The 19598-nt window shown below is 58.5% G+C and overlaps 1 protein-coding gene across 9 annotated transcripts in view; it reads left to right on the plus strand.

The window, feature by feature from the left end:
* KDM4B (lysine demethylase 4B) overlaps positions 1–19598 on the plus strand; it is a 184540-nt gene that overhangs the window by 104612 nt on the left and 60330 nt on the right. For 4 of the 9 annotated variants that reach the window (XM_054462795.2, XM_054462796.2, XM_054462797.2 and 1 more), the window contains exons 8-9: positions 1998–2101; positions 7040–7177. In XM_054462795.2, the coding sequence (XP_054318770.1) occupies positions 1998–2101; positions 7040–7177 (242 nt within the window). Of the gene's footprint in view, positions 1–1997; positions 3838–7039; positions 7178–19598 lie in introns of those variants that run through there. The other 5 variants (XM_054462802.2, XM_063657997.1, XM_054462801.2 and 2 more) reach the window with 4 other exon arrangements.

Raw genomic sequence — 19598 nt, forward strand, 5'->3', positions numbered from 1 at the left:
CATAATTCTAATTGAAATGCTTTTAGTGCAGAGAAAAGTTGCTGGATTCGGCAAACCCCTGTACTTTGCAAAACCTCACCGTGATGTCTGTGCGGCTGGGTGTCGGCAGAAGCACCGTGGCCCCGCTCTCCCGCCTCCCCGTGTTCCTGGGCCTCCGTGTGCTGGTGCTCTCGCACACAGCTGTGCCGCCTTCCACCAATGACCCACTGGGTGTGTGTCCCGTCCTGGAGGCGCTTGAGGTCTGTGCAGGCTTCTAGAAGGGCCCTCAGGCTGGCCGAGGATGTTGGTCAGTCCTGGCAGGAGGTGGACGCCTGTGGGCTTCCTGCCTGCTGCAGGCATGACACCCCACACCTCTGTCGTCCACATGGCAGTACCTCTCTACCGTCACAGGGCAGGGGACGCAGGTGCAGCCCAGGGAGAGCCAGCAGCCCTGGTGGGGAGCAGGTCCTAGGCTCCGCAGTCTGTGCTGGAGCTGGGCTTCACCCGGGCGCGCCCCTCCTGGTCCACACCTGACCCCCGTCCTCCTGCTTCCTGGGCCGGCCTCCTGCCCGTTGCCACTTGCAGAGTGGGTGGTGGAGCAGGAAGTGCCCGAGATGAGGCGGTGAGTCCCCTCCCTGAACTGCCGTTCCTGGCTTGGGCCGGTCTGGCTCCCCCGGTGTTGCTTCCTGGGGCCCGGCTGCTTCAGGGAAGTCCCTTTGGCACAGGGATTGTGTTGCACACTGAGGGGCGTGGGCCTCAGCAGCTGCTGCCGGGAAGCCGGGGCATCCTTATTTTACCCCCCAAATGCACAGGTCTTCACCTTGTGATTTGGAAACATTCCTGAACTGTGCTAGTTAGGAAGCTTGGTTTATTTTTTATTTTTATTTTTATTTTTGTAGAGATGGGGTCTTGTGATCTTGGCCAGGCTGGTCTCCAACTCTTGGCCTCAAGAGATCCATCCACCTGCCTCGGCCTCCCAAAGTGCTGAGATTCCCGGTGTGAGCTGCCGCGCCCAGCCTGGCTGTGAGGTTTGGGAAGGCGCCGAGCCGCTGGTGTGAGTGCCTGCTTCCCAGGCGCTGCTTTAAGTCAGCTGCAGAGCGCACTCCTAGACAGACAGCCCTACACATGTGCACGCAGCCCGCCACGCTGAGCACAGCCCAACAGGAAGAGGTCGTGAGCTCCGACCACAGCCCGGGGTCAGACCCACTCTGCCACTTCCTGGCGGTGCTGGGGCCGAGGGTGAGTCGGTTGGTGGCCTGGGCCTCGATTTCCTCACCTGTGCAGTGACAGTGAGGACACCCGCGGTGCTGTGTGTGGGGCAGGTGCACAGTCTCATTCATGGCCTTGAAGGCAGGTGCCCAAGGGGGTGGCAGCACTGCTCACTCCCCACCGTCCCTGGCTGGTCTGGTTCTAGAACAACAGCTCCGAGAGGAGAGCGGCCACACTGCGTCCTTTCCCCAGGGTCGTGCTCTCTCGTTGACCGAGTGACGAGAGCGGCCACACCGCGTCCTCTCCCCAGGATCATGCTCTCTCGTTGACCGAGCGACTGTGTGGGATGTGGTATGGTGGATTTTGTCTGGGGGGAGGTCGGAGGGGAAGTCTCTGCATAGCCGTGCCCTGTGAGGGACCCAAGTGTATGCCATGGGTGGGCACCTTGTCACACAAGTAACCCTGGTCCTTCCCCTGGTGAGGAGGCTCTTGGCTGCCCCCGCCGCTGGGCAGAGACGAGTCCAGGCATCTGCTCACGTGGTCACTGCGCAGAGGCCAGAGGGTGTCACCACTGTCTGCCACCTGCAGAGCTCACAGCAGGGCACTGTGGGGCGGCTCCTGCGCATCTCTTTCCCCCCGACCTGCAGGCACTGGGGCCCTGAGAACCAAGGGCAGATCTGGCTGTGCTCTGTGCTCCCACACGCCCGCTCTCCATGGGAGGAAAGAGCCAGCCTGCCCAGAGGGCAGCATCCTCACTGACCCCGGCCGCCTGTGGCCCGGGAGACCGATGTCTGTCTTTTCCGCCCTAGGCTTCTTCCCCGGGAGCTCTCAGGGCTGCGACGCCTTCCTGCGGCATAAGATGACCCTCATCTCGCCCATCATCCTGAAGAAATACGGGATCCCCTTCAGCCGGGTGCGTACGGGGCGGGGCCTGCATGCCTATGGGTGGAGTGGGTACTGGGACCAAGCCCAGGTGGCCACAGATACCCCAGGAGATAAGCTGTTTAACCCTGGAGAAGTTTCTAGAGCAGTGATTAGCAAGCCAGAGGAGGGCCGTGTGGCTCAGCAGTTAGCCTCCAGCGCTTCCACGGGGGAGAGAAGATGGCAGAGCTTGAATCTGGTGGGGTGTTAACCTCCCCTCCCAAACCAAACCAAACTTCCTCCTGGCTGTGGCCATCAGAGGCCCCTCTGCAGGGGCTGCAGGGGTGGAAGGGCAGGGGCAGCCTCTGCTGACCTGGCAGGAAGCCGCCAAAGAAACAGAGGGCAGGGCCCCTCGCCCCGTGCAAGGTGGGAACCTGGTTCCTACCGCCCCAGGCCACACCCTAAGTCTCAGGCACCTCCATGGCCCATGTCACCCGGCCGTGGAGAGAACTGCCTGTTTAGAAATGACATTTCGGGCTCTCCTGTACCGTGAAGACTGTGAACTCATTCAGTTCACTGCTTCAGGGGCTGCTGGTGGAGGCTGTGATGGAGGAGACCTGAGGCCGGGGGGTGGGGCCTCCCTACACCTGGTTTGATGGACAGCTGGGGTTTGGTGTCCCAGGAGCAGAGCAGGCTGTGCTCAGGGTCCAGCTCAGCAGCTGCACCCACTCGAGGCAGTTCCTTCCCCATGGAGAAGCCTTTGTCCACGGGAGAGTCTAGGCCTGTGTCCCCAGCTGTGTCCAGGTGAGAGGCACGTGCCAAGAACCTGCAAGGCAGGTCTGGGCCACAGCCCCGAGTGCTGGGTAGGAGTGGGGAGCAGCTGGGCAGCCCAGCTCATGAGGTTCCACGGGAAGAGTGATGTGCAGGCTCGGGAGCGTGCTCTGTGGTGAGGCCCTGAGTGTCAGCCACCCGGAAATTGCTTGTGACATTTCAATCAAACCGCCAAAGCATCAGCTCACACATCAGGGATCCGCTCTTCCTGGTGGGGCTGCAACCCAAAGGCCGCCTCCCAGCCGCCGCGGGCATTCATCAGACAGTGCAGATCTCGCTCGGAGAAGTGCGGGTTTCCGGCCTTTCCTCTTCTCCCCTGTCTTCTGGTTGGAACATCATTCATTACCAACAAAACCAGACAGATCACGGCATTGCTCAGGGAAGTGAGAAGTACTGATTTTCTGGCTGGTTTGTCTAAAACCTTCTCCAAAGTGGTGCTTCCTGGAGGGGGGTGCCCATCGAAGGGGTGGGCAGGCGGTGAGTGGCCTGGACTCCTGGGTCAGCGTCTGTATCGCACTGCAGTTTGTTTGTAAAGTTCCTGAACCTGAGCCAAAGGTGGCTCACCACCAGCCCCAGAGTGGCTGCTGGCACCGTGCATGGTAGCAGGCGGTCTCCAGGCAGGACGGCTGCGCTCCCCCACACCCCCAGCTGGTTGCCGGAGCCGGGCGCCGGTTTCTCCAAAGGCTGCCACAGTGAAGGCCCCTGTCCCACTGCAGCAAGCAGCACCCTGTGCCGCCCAGCCTGGGGACCGTCCCTCAGCCCCTCAGACGCCGCGGGCTCGAGATGAACGTCCCTTCCAGAGAGCGGCGTGGGTCCCCTCATCTGAATTCCTGGCAGCCTTCAAACGAGTGACTCCCCACACTCCCCTTATAAATCTTTGTAATGGTATTTACTTCTAGGTGAAAAAGCCGATCAATAGCAGAGCTTTTTAATAATTAAAAGTGTGTATTTCTGTAATCTGCCATTGACTCCCTCATTTATTCTGCAAGAGCTCGCAGAGGAAACCGAGTTCCGGGCTTTCTCCGTGCCTGGTGTCTGGGGCTGCGTCCTGTCACCACTGATGACTTTGCCGCAAAGCCTATTCATCATCCCAACGCCTTCTAATTGATTGTTGGATAATGTTGACCGCAGTGACACAGGGGACAGACACCATGAGCGTGGAATGAAGCCGCCAGGATGCAGGTTTCCTCGCAGGAACATAATCTTCTTGTCCTAACCGAGTGCATTTTCTGTTCTAGGCCTTGGTTCACAGGAGGGCTGGGGGAGTGAGGTCCTTACACCGTGAGAGCTTGGCTCTCTGCTGCCATCACCCCCATTCGATCTTGGCATTCTGGGGGCCCAGCTGGATCCCCGAGGGCTCTGAGTCTGGCGTCTGCCTGGCGCGTGCCTGCAGGCCTGGTTCTCCAGGGGAGAGACGGCGCCGCCACTTGGCCTTGGAGCAGGTGGCAGGGAGAAGGCTTTCTGAAGCCGGCTCAAATAGGATAAAGGAATCAGTAGTAATGGCATTTACTTTACTTTCTGAACTTTTTTTTTTTTTTTTTTTCCTAGAGATGGGGTCTCACTCTGTTGTCCAGGCTGGTCTCAAGCTCCTGGGCATAAGCGGTTCTCTTGTCTTGGCCTCCCAAAATGCTGGGATTACAGGTGTGAGCAACCATGCCCGGCCCAGTAATTATGTTTTTTTTTAAAAAGCCCCAAACCTTAATTTTATTTGCCTCTCATTTAACGGAGCTCCCAGCGTAGTGGGGAGAAGCTGGCCCAGAGAACCCCACGTCCTGCACAGTGAGGGCCAGGTCCTGGGGACCCCACGTCCTGCACGGCAGGGGCCAGGCCCTGGGGCCACGTGTGCTCCCCCCACTCCTATTTTCTGCCGCGTGCTCGTTCTGCTGCACATGGCTGTCACTTGAATGGGAATTTAAAAATATAACTTAATGCACACTGACTTCCCTTGATTGGTGCAATTAATTATTTGAAGAGAAAAATATCATAGTGTTCTTAAGGACTGGTGTTTTTCCAAGCTGTGTCAGTTTTGATTGATGTCTGACACCGTGGCTGGCTTCTGAAAGCCTCATCAGTTCTGATGGCTTGTTGGTGACTTCAGTGTATCCAGCGATCTCTGCTCATCTTTCTGGGGGAATATGTAATGATCAGCAGGCCTGAGAACTCCTACAAATCAAAGATAAGAAAACAAATGCCCCGATGAATTCGGGGTGAGAGGCTTGAGCAGACGCATTACGAAGGAGCTGCAGGAACGAAAGCCATGGTTCGGTGCCTAGCGTCGGTAGAAGTCAGAGAGAGGCAGCCAGCTGGGAGACACCGCCAGCCCCAGGATGGCCATATCAGAACACCATCACCAGATGCCAGTGAGGAGGGCGCAGCCGCACGCTGCTCCCAGCCGGGATGGATGCAGGGCGGTGCCATGGCTGTGGAAAACCGTTCAGCAGTTTCTTGGAAACGGAAGCATGTACCCTGTGCCCCAGCGATGCCACTCTGTGCATATTTACTCAGGAGAAATGAAAACATATGTCTCCAGAAAGATTGGTACATAAGTGTTCTTAGCAGTTTTCTTCACGAGAGCCCCAAACTGGAAACAGCCCGCACGTCCATCAACAGGAGGATAGATAGATAAATAACCATAGATCCACGCACGACCGAGTACTGTTTAGGAATGAAAAGGAGCGGTCTCCTGGTGCACATGACAGTGGGAACAAATCTCAGAAATGCGCGCCAGGCGGAAGACAACAGGCTTGTGTCCCTGCCGTACAACGCCGTTCATGTGAACCGCTAGGAGGGAACGAGGTCTGTGGTGACTGAGAGCGCATGCCTGGTTGGGTGGGGATGGCCTGGTAGAGGGCTGGTGGGAGGGGTGCCCGGGGGCCCGGCACGTTTTGTTCCTGTCTGGATCAGTGGTTACGCCCAGAACTCCGAGCAGCCTGCGATCCCTGCCTTTTACTGGATGTTAAATAAAGACGAGGAGCCCACTTGACTTCAAGGATTGTAGTCCATGAGCCTCAGTTTCCACATCTGTGGATCAGGCCCACAGCCCCACCTCCCAGAAGCCCTCGGCCGGAGCCCCGGGGTGCAGCAGGTGGGAGCCATAACTCCAGATTTGTTGTTGATCTTTCTGGATGGTTGTCTTTCAAAGGCTTTATCAACAGGCTTAGCAGTGAGCAGAGAGTGGGGGTTCAGTGTGGCCATCTCGAGTGTCCCCAGAGTGGGGAGGGTTCCTAGGGCACGAGGCTGTAGCCCCCCATCCCTGGTAGGCAGCCCTGCCTTTTCTTCCAGGCCTTGGGGTGGCTGTTGGGAAACTTTGGGTCTGGGGTCATTATGGGCCTCATCCCAGCCACGCACGCCTCGGCTCCTCAGTTTAGGGGGTCCTGCTTCAGAGACCTGCAAAGTCGAATGGGCCGACCATCCGAATTGGACCTGGGTCTGGAAGCATCGGCCCGCTCTCCAGGGTGCTGATCTGTGGTGTCAGGTCCTGCCCCCAGTGTGCAGGTGTTTCTGGATCTCCATGACCTCGTGGAGACCCCCTTGTTGGGATACGATGGAAAGACGGCTTGGGATGGCGGCGTGTCGCAGGCCCCCTTATTGGCGTGTTTTGCGCGTGCAGTGGTGGTTCCTTTCTCATGCGAGGGCAGAAAGTGTCCTGAGCGCATGCAGTGTCTTGTCTTCAGAGCACTCTAAAGCTGCTGTCAGCACCACCCGCCCCGAAACCAGCCCCAGCTGCTTCAGGACGTGTCACGGTGACTGTGAGTGTGACTCAGCCACCTCCAAAGCAGGAGGCCCCCATCGCTCCCCGTGAAGGTCCGGCTGGAGACACCCCCACGGGCATTGGGTCCAGCCACGGCTCCATCTGCGGTTCTCCCACTGGGGTGATGCTGACGGCCGCCTTGGGGCAGGGCAGGGGCTGCTGGGGCTGGAGGGGCCCGGCTGAGCTGAGTGGAGGTTGCAGAGCTGTGGCTGCGGCTGCTCACCATGTCCTTCATGAGCCGCGTGGGAAATGGGCTGGAGCCCTGGAGCCCCTGGATCACCTTTGACTTCGTGAAACCCCCGTGGTTCATAAGCCAGGCTCCCTGGCACTTGCTGGGAAGTGCCTGCGCCCCGTGCCCTGGTGCGCCTCCGGCGGCCCCGCCCTCACCTGTCCGCGCTCCCTCTGCAGATCACGCAGCAGGCCGGGGAGTTCATGATCACCTTTCCCTATGGCTACCATGCTGGCTTCAATCACGGGTTCAACTGTGCAGAATCTACCAACTTCGCCACCCTGCGGTGGATTGACTACGGCAAAGTGGCCACTCAGGTAAGAGCTTGCCCGCTGGGAACGGGTCCCAGCAGGGCGGGAGGAGGCTCTTTTTTGCCTCTGCAGCCACACGCCCATAGCTGGTCCAGCAGCCGTTTTGCTCAGCCCAGGGCCTGGGCTCTCAACCAGGGTCTGATTCCGGGCTCCTCAGAGAGCTTTTGCCCAGAACGCGCCTTACCTCGAAGACTGGAGAGGAGGTGGGCAGGTCGGGTGAACAATGGTGGCCCAGGGCCCATCTCCGGCGAGTTCCATACACCAGCAACCCCGCGGCCTGCGTGGGCCTCCTGGGCATGGCCGGCTGCTCGGGTCTAGGGGTTGGGGTGTTTGCTCCACCGGCACCATTGTCCCCCCTGCTGGCTGGCTCCTGGGCATCTCCTGGCCATCATGGTCCCAGGGATGGGTTGTTTGCTGACATCTCTCTCCTGGGGGCCGCTTGGCCGGGCAGGAGCCCACTCAGGCATCTGCCCTCATCCCTCCCTGCTCCCCTGTCGGTAGCAGTCCCCCAGCTCCCAGTGCCTGGGCGCTTCCTGCTGGCGGGGTCCCTGGAGGTCACGGTGAGTTTAGCGTGCCCGTGGGAAAACTCACAGCGAGTGGCCCTTGCTTGATTCTTTTCTGGTGATTCTCGTTCCTGGTCTCAGAAGGCCGATTATTGGCCAGCAATTGGCGTCTGAACTGAGCGCTTGTTCCCCACTCTCCTAGCGCCACGTACAGCCATCTGTGTGGCTGTTCTTGACCACTTGGAGGGTGTGGGAGGCTACTGGATGGATGGGAAGCCCACAAGAGCTGCTGCTGGGCACGGGTGGGACGGGGTCGCCTTGGCTGGCCTTCCCCTCCCCCATGGTCTCTGCCTTGGGGTCCCAGTGACGGGGACGTGGACGGGGCTTATGAACCCTAAGCCTCAGAAAGGGGAGTGTGGGACCCAGGAAGGGAAGCAGCTAGGAGGCCGTCTGGGCACCACAGGTCTAGCCCTTTCCTGGCTGCCTGTCTGGGGCTGGGGGCCGGGGAGCGTCCTCCCAGGGCTGTCCCTGAAGTTCCCTGCGTGCTTTTCCCGGCTGCCCCCAAGTAGGACTGAGCTGTCCCAGCAGGCCAGTTTTGGCTGCGTGGCCCTGGCTCAGGGCTGCTGTTTCTGGGCAGCAATGAACAGCCCAGCTCCTCCCAGCCCCTCTGTCTTCCCCACGGAGACAGCCTCAGCCTCGGCCCCTCCCGGCATCTCCCTCTGGTTCGGGGTCACGTGGCTGCTCGTGATGCAGCAGGACAGGGGCAGCAGGCTGGCCAGAGTGAGAGCAGATACATCCTCCCAGCGTCCCTCCCAATGCGGAGCCTTCCAGTTCCTCCAGGGCCGGGGTCAGCACAAACGGCAGATTCTTCTCAGATCCAGACGTGGGGGAGGTGTGATAGGAGAGACCACAGGGCCAGATCCGGATTCTTTGACTCTCGCAGCATTTTCTAGATGTCAGGCCTTGGCCTGATGCGGTGGCTTATGCCTGTAATCCTAGCACTTTGGAAGGCAGAGGCGGGCGGATCATTTGAGGTCAGGGGTTTGAGACCAGCCTGGACAACATGGTGAAACCCTGTCTCTACTAAAAACACAAAAATTATCCAGGCATGGTGGCAGGCACCTGTAATCCCAGCTACTTGGGAGACTGAGGCAGGAGAATCACTTGAACCCGGGAGGTGGAGGTTGCAGTGAGCTGAGATTGTGCCCTGGTACTCCAGCCTGGGCAACAAGAGCGAAACTGTCTCAAAAAAAAAAAAATATGTATTTATGGCTGGGCATGGTGGCTCACGCCTGTAATCCCAGCACTTTGGGAGGCCGAGGCAGGCGGATCACGAGGTCAGGAGATCGAGACCATCCTGGCTAACACGGTGAAACCCCATCTCTACTAAAAATACAAAAAATTAGCCAGGCGTGGTGCCAGGCACCTGTAGTCCCAGCTACTCCGGAGGCTGAGACGGGAGAATGGTGTGAACCTGGGAGGCGGGGCTTGCAGTGAGCAGAGATTGAGCCACTGCACTCCAGCCTGGGTGACAGAGCGAGACTCCAACTCAAAAAAAAAAAAAAAAAAAGTATTTATATATTATATATATAATTTATATATTATATGTAACATATATTATATGTAATTTATATATTATGTAATTCATATATTATATGTAATTTATATATTATATGTATTATATATTGTATATTATATAAAATATAAATTATATAAATTACATAATTTACATATTATATATAAATATAAATTATATAAATTATATATAAAATGTAATTTGTATATATAAATTATATATGTATGTATAATTAAGATGGATTTTGGCCGGACATGGTGGCTTCACGCCTATAATCTCAGCACTTTGGGAGGCTGAGGCAGGAGGATCTCTTGAGCCCAGGAGGTCAAGGCATCCCTGAGCTATGATTGCACCACTGCACTCGAGCCTGGGCAACAGAGTGAGGCCCTGTCTCAAAGAAAAAAATGAATTTCACCTGTTTCATTTTACTTCCCCCCCTTCCCCCTGCCCTTTTTACAGAGACAGGGTCTTAATATTTTGGCCAGGCTGGTCTGGAACTCCTGGGCTCAAGTGATCCACCCACCTTGGCCTCCCAAAGTGCTGGGATTACAGGCATGAGCCAGCACAGCACACCACCTCTTTTTGCTTTTTTCGCCTGGCTACTGGGAAAATGGAGACAGCATAGGTGGCCTGTGTGACATCTCTCCTGGCCGCGCCGGTCTGGACGAATGAGCTAACCTTTATTTTTCTGGCTGTTTCTCTGCCTTCAATACAGTTTAGAAAAAGAACAGGGGTCTACAGCAGGGAAGGCTTGAGAGATGCCCTCGGGACTCAGTTCAGGAAATCTCACGTCTCTAGTGAAGACTCTGGGCTTAGCTAAAGGAAGAGAGATCCAGAAGTTGGGATTTTGGCTTTTTGATCTAAAGGAGTAGTTAAGTATCTCAGGGCTGTTGCTGTGTTGAAAGGGCATGTGTGTGTTTGTACTGCTGTGGGGACACCGCGGGTGTTGTGACCAGCCCAGCAGCAGATTGAGCTGTAAGCCCCAGGCCTCGGGCCTGTCCTGGAGGTGCTGTCGGAGCTGAAACTGCAGTGGGGCGGTGGGGACTGCCCAGATATTAAAAGCAATTTGGGGTTCAGCCATGTGTTCACAAACAAGTGGCATTTGGGAAGTGCAGACTTAGATTGGGCTCCACGCTTCTATTGTCAGGCGGTGTAGCATGAAATTGCTGAACAAGCGGCGCGCAGCGCGCAAAACACACTGGGGTTCCAGGCAGGCGCCCAGGGCCTGGGCTTCTTCCTGGACCCCCAAGCCCTGCTGTCCCAGCCCCTGCTCAGGCACCCCCTGGTGTAGTCAGGCCTGGCCTGGGCGGCGAGGGCCTTACTCAGGAGTGTCATTAGCCACAAAACCTCTGTGGCCGTCCGCGGGGGTCGGTGGCTCTCAGGCTTCTTAGCAGGGCAGCCGGCCCCTGACTCTGGCAGGGTTTTCTCTCCCATAAGCAGCCCAGGCTGGAGAGGCTGTTAGAGCATCTCGCCGCACAGATGACAGAGGAGCGTTAAAAGGCAGGGAAACAGTCCAGGTCAGGTAGGGCTCGGGCCTTGTCCAGATCTTGTGTGCAGCCAGATTGGAGGGAAGGGGCAGCCCAGAACGCCCCTTTTCTGGTGTCCCTCTGGCCGGCCCAGCTCCCCCATCCCATTTGCGTTTCGGGCCACTTTGTTTTGAGCACATTCTTCAGAAGAGAGCCAAAGAGGAGGCTTTCCACCCCCTCGATTTGCTTAGAGACATTTTTGCTTGTTGACTGTTCACCTTCCTTGACCCCTAGGGACCCCTGCCCCCCAACCCCGTTGTCCCCTTTCTGTCATTTTTGTGCTCAGGAGCTGACAGGTGAAAAGCCACCCTCCTGCCCTGGCTGGGCCCTGTGAATTTTGGGTGTCTGTGTTCATGGGTTGGCAAGCTAGGGCTCGGATCTGGCAGGCCGATGCTATGCCGTCTACAAACTGAGCAGGAGGTTTACGTCTTCAAAGAGTTGTGGTAGGAGGGCAATTAAAAGGATGTGTGACCTGTGACAGCCAGATGAAACTGAAATCTCACTCCATAAATGAGCATCCTGTGCACAAAGCCACACCCTGGCATGGAGGTGGCGTCTGTGTCCGCTTCGCCCTGTGGAGTTGAGTAGTTCCAAAAAGCCAAGAGGCGTGTGCTGCCTGGCCCTTGCAGGGGAAGCCTGCCCCCCGTCTGCAGAAGCCAGCGGGGGTGCACGGCTCGCAGGACAGCCACCTCCTCCCAGGCCCAGCCCCCAGGGCCTCTGTGGGCAGAAGGGCTGCTCCAAAAGCAGGTTGGCCCCCACCGCCTCACCACACCCTGAGCCAGTGCAGCTGCCTCTGGAGTTCCGGATGGGCCTGCCAGCAGCTATAGCCACGAGCAGGCCAGATCAGTGCCATGGATGTGCTGCCACCTGCCTGCGGAGCATCCCTGGCTGCCCCATGGCAGGCAGGAGGCCCAGCTCTTGGCCCAGGTCTGCCCCCACAGGGCAGAGGCTCTCCAAGGTTCCCCCGGCTGTAAAATCCCAGAGAAATACGATCTCCCTGCAGCAGGTGGCTTACCTAGATACACAGCCTTGGACCAGAGCTTCCGGGTGGAGCTTCCAGGGCCCTGTGCATATACACACAGGAGGCGGCCTGGGGCTCTCCCCTCCCATCTTCTGCAGCAGGGCTGGCGCCCGCCTGAGCTCACAGGTGGGATGGAGCCGCCCAGGCTGCACTTGTGGCCTAAACACAGCCTCATTCACTCCCCATCAGCAGAATGCTGTGGAGGCCACTGTCAAGGAGGGGTGGGATTTGTTCCCGTGGGTGTCTTTCCTTTCTGGCTGGTCTGCGGGCACTCACCCTTGCCACCCGTCTGTTTAGCCAGTGACACAGTCAGTGCCCCTCGGGGCAGGAGGAGGCCTGGTGGCCCTGTGTGTCTGTGTGGGGGAGGTACGGCTGTGTCCCCACCTGCGGCTCTCCACTCCCACTCATCCCCTATGACACCTGGTGTCATGGACCTGCTCCCCTCGGGGCTGGTGACCTTTGGACCCCAGTGGTGACAACCGCAGAGGTCCCCAGACATCACCTTCAGCATCCCTTGAAGGCAGGATTGGCCCCAGTGAGAGCTGCTGCCCAGGGCCACTTTCGAGGTCAGTCGTCTCTTTCTGGGGGGTGGGGTAGGTAGTGCCACTGTCACTTTTGACTCTCCTGCTGGTGTGGCCTCCTAGGCCCAGGTTTCCCGGCATCTCCCCTCTCCTGCCAAGGGCCCCCATCTCTGAGTATCCCATTTGAGCTGCTCATTTCTGTGCCACTTTTTCCCAACTTAAGGCGGCTGAGCTCTGCAGCGGTCTGCAGCCTTGGTGTGTGACGTCCCTTAAGCACACAGGTGTTAAGTATCTCAGAGCCGTGAAACTTCGGCCAGCTGCCTTGCCTGCCAGACTCCCACCTTGAGGACGGACCCCGGCTTTGGGGCTGGGATTTCATTCGCTTCACTCGAGTCTCCGGAGGGGGGCCGGGCTGTTTGGAGGGTTTGGGGAGTGAGGGCACCAGGCAGCACAGGCTTAAGTCTCCTTGGTAGGAATCTCATGTCTTTCAGGAGCTAAATGCCAGGCAGGAGGTTGCTTTCCCCTCAGGAACTAGAAGTTCTTTACCAACCTGCTCTTCACGCCCACCTGTGGGGAGAGAAGCCCATTCCTTGTGTTCACTGCCTGCTGGAGAGCAGGAGGGAGCCTGTTTCCTCGTGGGTGGGATGTGCCCCCCAACTCGGGTAGGTCCTGGGCATCTGAGGGCCCCCAAGGGCCCATGGTTGTCAGGGTGACCGTCCACACCTGCAGGGGCAGGGAGCCGGCGGCTTAGCTTCCTCTGGAGCATGGTTCCATCAGCCAGATGCGCTCACATCCAGCTCTTAGCGGCTCCTGCAAAAACCCGCTCTGATCAAAGGGAGGTGAGTGTAAAAATGCGGCCCGGGCTTTGTCTCCAACTCCCCCCATGATTCCTGGACCACGCAGGCCGTATCACTTGGACACCGCAGATACAAACCCTCACTCCCCTGGCCCCTAGAACTGAGCAGAGCGCTGGGCTCGACTTCCATCTAGAGCAGAGGTGGATGAGGGGAGGTTGCGCCTGCCCACAGCTCCACCCGTGATAAGTAGGCAGGGTTTTCCATAATTAATCAAAACCTGGGCTGTTCATCTGTGGGCCAGGGCTGAGCAGAGACCACCGGAGTCCCTGAGGGGGGCCCTGGGGCTGCAGGGGACAGGTCAGGACCCCCCCCCTCACAAAAGAGCGGGTTGTGGTTACAGGGGCAGGATGACAGTGGGAGATTTTGACATCCTCAAGAGGCAGAGGAGCAGGACGCCCCTGCCAGCTTCATCCGCACATCCCTTGGGGCAGATACAGAAAGAAGAATGTGCATTGTTGGAAACTGGGGAATATGGTAAACAAAGAGAAGTGGGAGCTGACCTTACCATCTCTGCCATCCGCTCAGCCATGAGAAGGATCAAGGCCCAGCGTGGGTGAACCCTGAGGACACCCCGCTCAGTGAGAGAAGCCAGACCCAGAGGCCACACCGTGCAAGACCCCATTTCTATGAAATGTCCAGGCCAGGCCAGCGCTCAGAGGCAGGAAGGAGTGCATGGGTGTGGGGGCTGGAGGGTGACAGCGGATGGGGACGGGTTTTCTTTGGAGAATGAAAATGCTCTACCTTTGATGGCGAGGATGGTCTCCCCACTCTGTGAATACACAAGCTCCTGCGTCGCACACCTAGTGAATTGTAGGGCACACGAATCTCACTGAAACCGTCCAGAAACATCCTTCCCCCAGATCAGCTCTCAGCAAATCAGGAACAGTAATCCAGAATAAAAACTGGGCAGCCTTTCTGGAAGGCCGTCTGCCATGGGTTACACGTGTGTCTCCTGTGGCTTAGCGGCTTTGTCTCTGGAACACGTGCATACTGGTTCCATGTCTAGGAATATCTGTAGCCCCATTTGTTGTAGTGGAAAGTTCTATGACCAGGGGATGGGTTGAACCAGTGGAAAGTTACACAGCCGTGAAAATGGGTTTGCTCCATATCTTTGGGCATGGAGAGATGAGCGCGACAACTTTAAGGGAAAAAATAGGCTGTGGACTGTGACTATTGTGATTCCCGTTTTCTGTGGGGTTGTGGTTCTCAAACTGGGAAAGGGAGCTTTGCCCAAGTATTGGTTGATATTAGTTTGATGTCATGGAATTTGGGATACCTTAAAAATATGCACTAACTTCTCAATATGGTTCTTTTTTTGTATTAAAAAAAAAAACCCCACATACTCCTCTTTTCATAGTCAGAGGAGTGTAGCTCTGGGGAGGGAAGGTGGGGGGTCGGCCATTCCTAGGTGCTTCTTGAGCAAGCACCCCACAGTTCCCAAGTGGAAAAGGTTCTTGTTGTTGTTGCTTCGTTGGTTTGTTTTCAGAATGGGAGTTAAAAACCAAACAAAAGCCCAAGCGCAGTGACTCATGCCTCTAATCCCAGCGTTTAGGGAAGCCGAGGTAGGATTGCATGACTCCAGAGGTTCAAGACTGGCCTGGGCAACATAGTGAGACCCCGTTCTCCACAAAAAGGGGGAAACAAGACAAAAACACAAAAACTGTGAAGACCCCCAAAGCCTGGCCCCCTTCCTCCCTGCTGAGCGGGTGAGGCAGTGCTGGAGAGAGGACAGAGTGGAAGGTCCTGGAAGCCCAGCCCAGCATTGCTGAGCGCTTGCCGTGTGCTGGGGAGGGGTCCCAGCCCCTGGGTCTGCCAGGGAGAGGTGAGAGTGCAGAGGACAGCAGGCTTGCCTCCCTAGCCACACGCCTTGCAGCATGCCCTGGGCTCGCCAGGCTGAGGCTTAGGGTGCAGTACCCAGTTTGTTTTGAGAGGTCTCTTTTCTCAACTAGAGCTGTCTCAGTGGTAACGTTCTCTCTCTCCCCCTCTCTCTCTCTCCCCCCCTCCCCCTCTCTCCCCCTCTCTCTCCCCCCTCCCCCTCTTTCCCCCTCCCTCTCCCCCTCCCCCCTCCTCTCTCCCCCTCCCCCCTCCTCTCTCCCCCTCCCCCCTCCCCCTGGCTCTCTCCCCCCTCCCCCTCGCTCTCTCCCCTTCTCTCCCCCCCTCCCTCTCCCCCTCTCTCCCCCCCCCCGTCTTTCTCTCTCTCTCTCTGTCTCCCCCCTGCGCACGTGCGTGCCCCACCCCCCCACCACCCTCCATCAAGTGCCGACTCTGGGCCTTGTCACCTTGGGAGGACCAGAGTAGTGCAGTGACTTTGCCAAGGTCACACAGCAGGAGGCCGGGCCCAGCACACCCTAGACCTTCCTCTGCTTCCCTTGCCCCACTTGGAGGCACAGGCCGATGGGGCATCTGGGAGACCACACCCTCCCTGCCCACCAGGTGTCTCCTGGGCCAGTGGCTTCGTGTCCTGGGCACGTGTCCTGTGCACAGCCTGGTCGGGGCGGCTGAAGGGGTCTCCAAGGCGGTGGCTCCCTGTCTCAGAGCAGGATCCTCCGGCATGTGCTCCAGCAGGCAGGCTTTGTAGTGGGATTACTAATGGGGCAGATCAAAAGGATGTTCCCTTTTCACTCAAGGAAATAAAATGTGCACACAGCCGCCTTTCTCATGCTGAACTCAAGTTAGTCCTACAAGCCTGCACGCCATGTTAGATTAGCTCAGCACGCGGCCGGGCTGGCCCCGCGGTGGGTGGCGCCTGGTGCCGGTAGACAAGGGTCTCTCCTGCAGAGCCCGGGACTCAGCGGCGTCCCGAAACCCCCCTGCCACGGGGAGAGTTGACTGAGAATTAAACAGAGCACGAGAGATGTGAAGCCTGGCTGGAAGGCTGGGGAGCCAGGCACACGCTCTTAACTGGTTCCCTGCCATCTGTCTGTGGGTGAGGCCTGCTGTGTGCCAGCCTCCCCAGGGACATCTCAGGCTCTCTGGAGGTGTCTGGCAGGGAGAGCTTCTGCTGAGCTTGGGAAGGGGACAATGACTTGGATTCCCCAGAGGCGCCATTCCAGGAAACGGCCCACTCGGTGCCACCCATCTCCTCCCACCTGCCGGCACCCAGGCTGGGATGGGGGCTCCGGCAGGAAGCAGGCCTCTCCTAAAACCCCAGCCCTGGGGGGTACTGAACTTAATTACTGTAAAATTCAAACCAAATTGTTTCTGCTGCCCGGGAGAACTGTGTGTTCCTTCTGTTTGGTAATGAGGCCGCCTGCTTCGGGTGATTAACCCGGAGCCCAGGGGGAGGGAGCCCAGGGGGAGGCGGCAGGAGGCGGGGGCTGGGAAAGGGTGGGAGGGAGGAGGGCCCACGGAGGTGCGGAAAACTCCAGCCACTCCTCTGACCCGCCGGAGCCCACAGCCGGCCTGTGCCCTGCCTTTGGCTTCCTGCCTCAGTGAGCCTCTGATTTATGGTGTTGCGGGGCTGGTCGCATCGTGTGTGCCGCAAACTGCTGTGTGAAATATGTCTCCCTTGCTCCTTCTCCCAGATCTCCCGTCACTCTGACCCTGGTGAGGCCTTTGGGGCCCCTTCCCATGTGTGGGCTTAGGGGGTGTCACGGTCACGCAGAAGCGTGGGGAGAATCTGCAGCTAAGACCATGCGGAGCGGGTCCCGGGCCGGGTCAGAATGAGTGGGTCCCGTGCTGGCTCTTGGCCTAGTTTTTATGCTGCACGTCTGGAGGGTGATCTAGGAGAGGAGTGATCTGGAAGGAAGGCCTCATTTAGTCTATCCCCACTGTGGACATTGGGGCCGGATCCTTCTCTGGGCTGGGGCCGTCCTGGGCACTGCAGGGTGCTGAGCAGTGCCCCTGGCCTCCACCCACTCCATGCCAGGCACACCCCAACCCAGCTGTTTCAACCACAACATCCGCAGACACATCCACTCCCATGGGGGCAGGGCCACCCGTTGAAGACACCTGGATCTCCAGGCTCCCCGCCGGGCCCTTCCTTCCTTTCTCCCGCTGCTCTCGGCTTTCAGGATCACGCCCTCTAATACCCCCGGTTCTGCTGCCCAGGAGCTCCGGGGGGGCACATCTCCCCAGAGGAGGGTGAGGGGCTTTTCTGGACTGAGGCTCGTGGTGTGGCTCAAGGGCCTTTGCCGGCTCGGCAGCCCCCAGTCTTCTCTACCATCCTTCATGGACAGAGCTGGTTCGGGGGCTGCAGCTGGATGCTGCCTGGCATCAGAGGAGCAGGTCTGCTTACGGGGTCAGGCAGAGGCAGGACCCCCTCGAGGGGCACCCGCGAGGGAGCCCAGGGGTCAGCCGTCGGAGAAGCAGGAGAGTCGGAGGAGGGGGCTTGCAGGGCCTGGCCCTGAGTCAGAAATGGTGGAGCTCTCCCCTCTGCCATCTCAGGGCATCCCGGCTCATGGCCGTTCCTCAGCTGTTGTGGATGAGTCGTAACCTGGAGAGTGAGAGAGAACCTCTGGGGCAACTGCTGGCAAGGAGGGATCAGGGGTGGCCGGGCCCCTGCACCCCTGACCACGTGTCCTCTCCTCACCCAAGGTGTGACCCTTCATGGGGCCTGTGGTTCAGACCTGGAGCCATCTGCCTGGGTGCAGACCCTCCCCTCCTAGTGCTCTGCCTCAGTTTCCCTCCTAGGGCTGTTGGAAGTGACATGGAACAGCACTTGGGTGGTGTCTGGCACAGAAGCAGGACTGCTGTGGCTGTTGAGGCCCCTTCAGGGCAGCATGTGGAGGAGAAGGGCAGGTCCTGGTGGCCCAGGGTCAGGCATGCAGCTGCCTGCTTGTCACGTCCATGCAGGGGCTCACAACACTGATAGACTCGAGGCTACTTTCATTTAGGGAGGGCCAAAGGGGACATCGGAGCCTCCCCTGGCACCTGGTGGATGTGTGGGCAGCATGAAAGTCTGTGGAAGGCCATGGAAGGCCTGTGACCTTGCCTGACCTGGCTAGCCGGGAGGGGGAGGGAGCCGCTCTCTGTGCTGCCAGGAACAGCCCCGCGGCCGAAGCCCAGGGAGCCCTGGGAGCCGGCGCCTAATTGTTTTGTTGACGCGGCTGCTGAGCACATCCAGTAGGTTTCCTAATGAACTGGTTTGTTATCGGCCTCGCTGCAGCGCTGATAATTACATCAGAAACGGGGGGCCCGCTGGTCCTTCCCACGCCTTCTGTGAGCCATCAGCGCAGATGCGGGCGCCTCTGCCCCTTCCTCAGTGTTTAATGCTTTGTGTGCCGAGGCACCTGCCACCCACACCCACTCCAGACAGACGGTCGAGATGGCTGTGAGAGGAGCGTGGCCGCCACTCGCCCCGGTTGGTGTCTGCTGGGCAGTGGTCACCACGCAGGTCACTGTTCAGCTGCTGGGGAGGCAGTGGGTGAGGCCATAGAGGTCCAGGGAGGAGACGGACACGAACAAGGGTGGGAGGAGGAATTTCTGCTCCTAGAGAGGGCGCAGGGACGCTGCAGCTGCGGCCTGATGTGTCTGCCACCTGGGTAGCCCAGTCCACAGCCCAGGCAGCTGAAAGCACCAGACGTGTATCCTCTCGCAGTTCTGGAGGCAGAGGCTGAAATAGGTGTGTGGTGGGCCGAGCCCCCTCAGGGCGCCAGGGAGACCCCCCTGCCTCTCCTGGCTTCGGGGCTGGCTGAGATCTCAGGGCTGCTTGGCTTGCAGGGGTGTCGCCCTCTCCTCTGCCCCATGGTCACGCGGCCCCTCCTCCCTGTCTTTGTGTCTTCTTGTCTGCTTCTAAGGGTACCAGGCGCTGGCCCCCGGCAGGCCGTGATCCCATATGTGAATCACGCACTGATGACAGCTGCTACCACCCTGCTTCAGAAAAGCTCCTCTGTGAGGCCCCGGGTGCAGGATGCTGAGGAGCGCGGGGAAGAGCACTGCAGGGGAGGAACGGAAATTGCGAGGTCCCTGAGCGGGGGACCTGGCAGAGGCCAAATGTCAGAGGTCGGGGGCTGCAATAAGGGCCTTTGAAGTTAGATTTCATCACCGTGTGCGGGGGGAGGCACTGGGCATTTCAGCAAGGGAGAGGGGCCACCGGCTGGAGAAGGGACTATGGGAGAGAAGGGGCAGGGAGCCCGACGTGGATGGCTGCCGTCTAGGCAGGCATGGGGTCTTTGGGCATGGGAAGAAGGGGACAGCGTGGGCCTGTGTTTTAGGGGTGGTGCCTGTAGTACCTGGTGATAGGACAGAGGTGGGGCACAGGGGAGGGGTGGGGACTTGGGCGTGTAGGTGTGCGGTGGTGCTGGGAGCACACAGAGGGACATGGAGGAGCCAGGACTGGGTTTGGTGTTCAGATGCATCAGAGCCTGCCTTCCAGTGTGGGAGCCACGGGCCACACATAGCACCATATCCATTAACCAAAATGAAATAGGATGAACCCTCCACTCCTCAGTCGGGCCAGCCACGGGTCAAGCCCTTGCTAAT

Source organism: Pongo pygmaeus, chromosome 20, assembly GCF_028885625.2.
Source record: "Pongo pygmaeus isolate AG05252 chromosome 20, NHGRI_mPonPyg2-v2.0_pri, whole genome shotgun sequence".
In the NCBI taxonomy this organism is placed as follows: domain Eukaryota; kingdom Metazoa; phylum Chordata; class Mammalia; order Primates; family Hominidae; genus Pongo; species Pongo pygmaeus.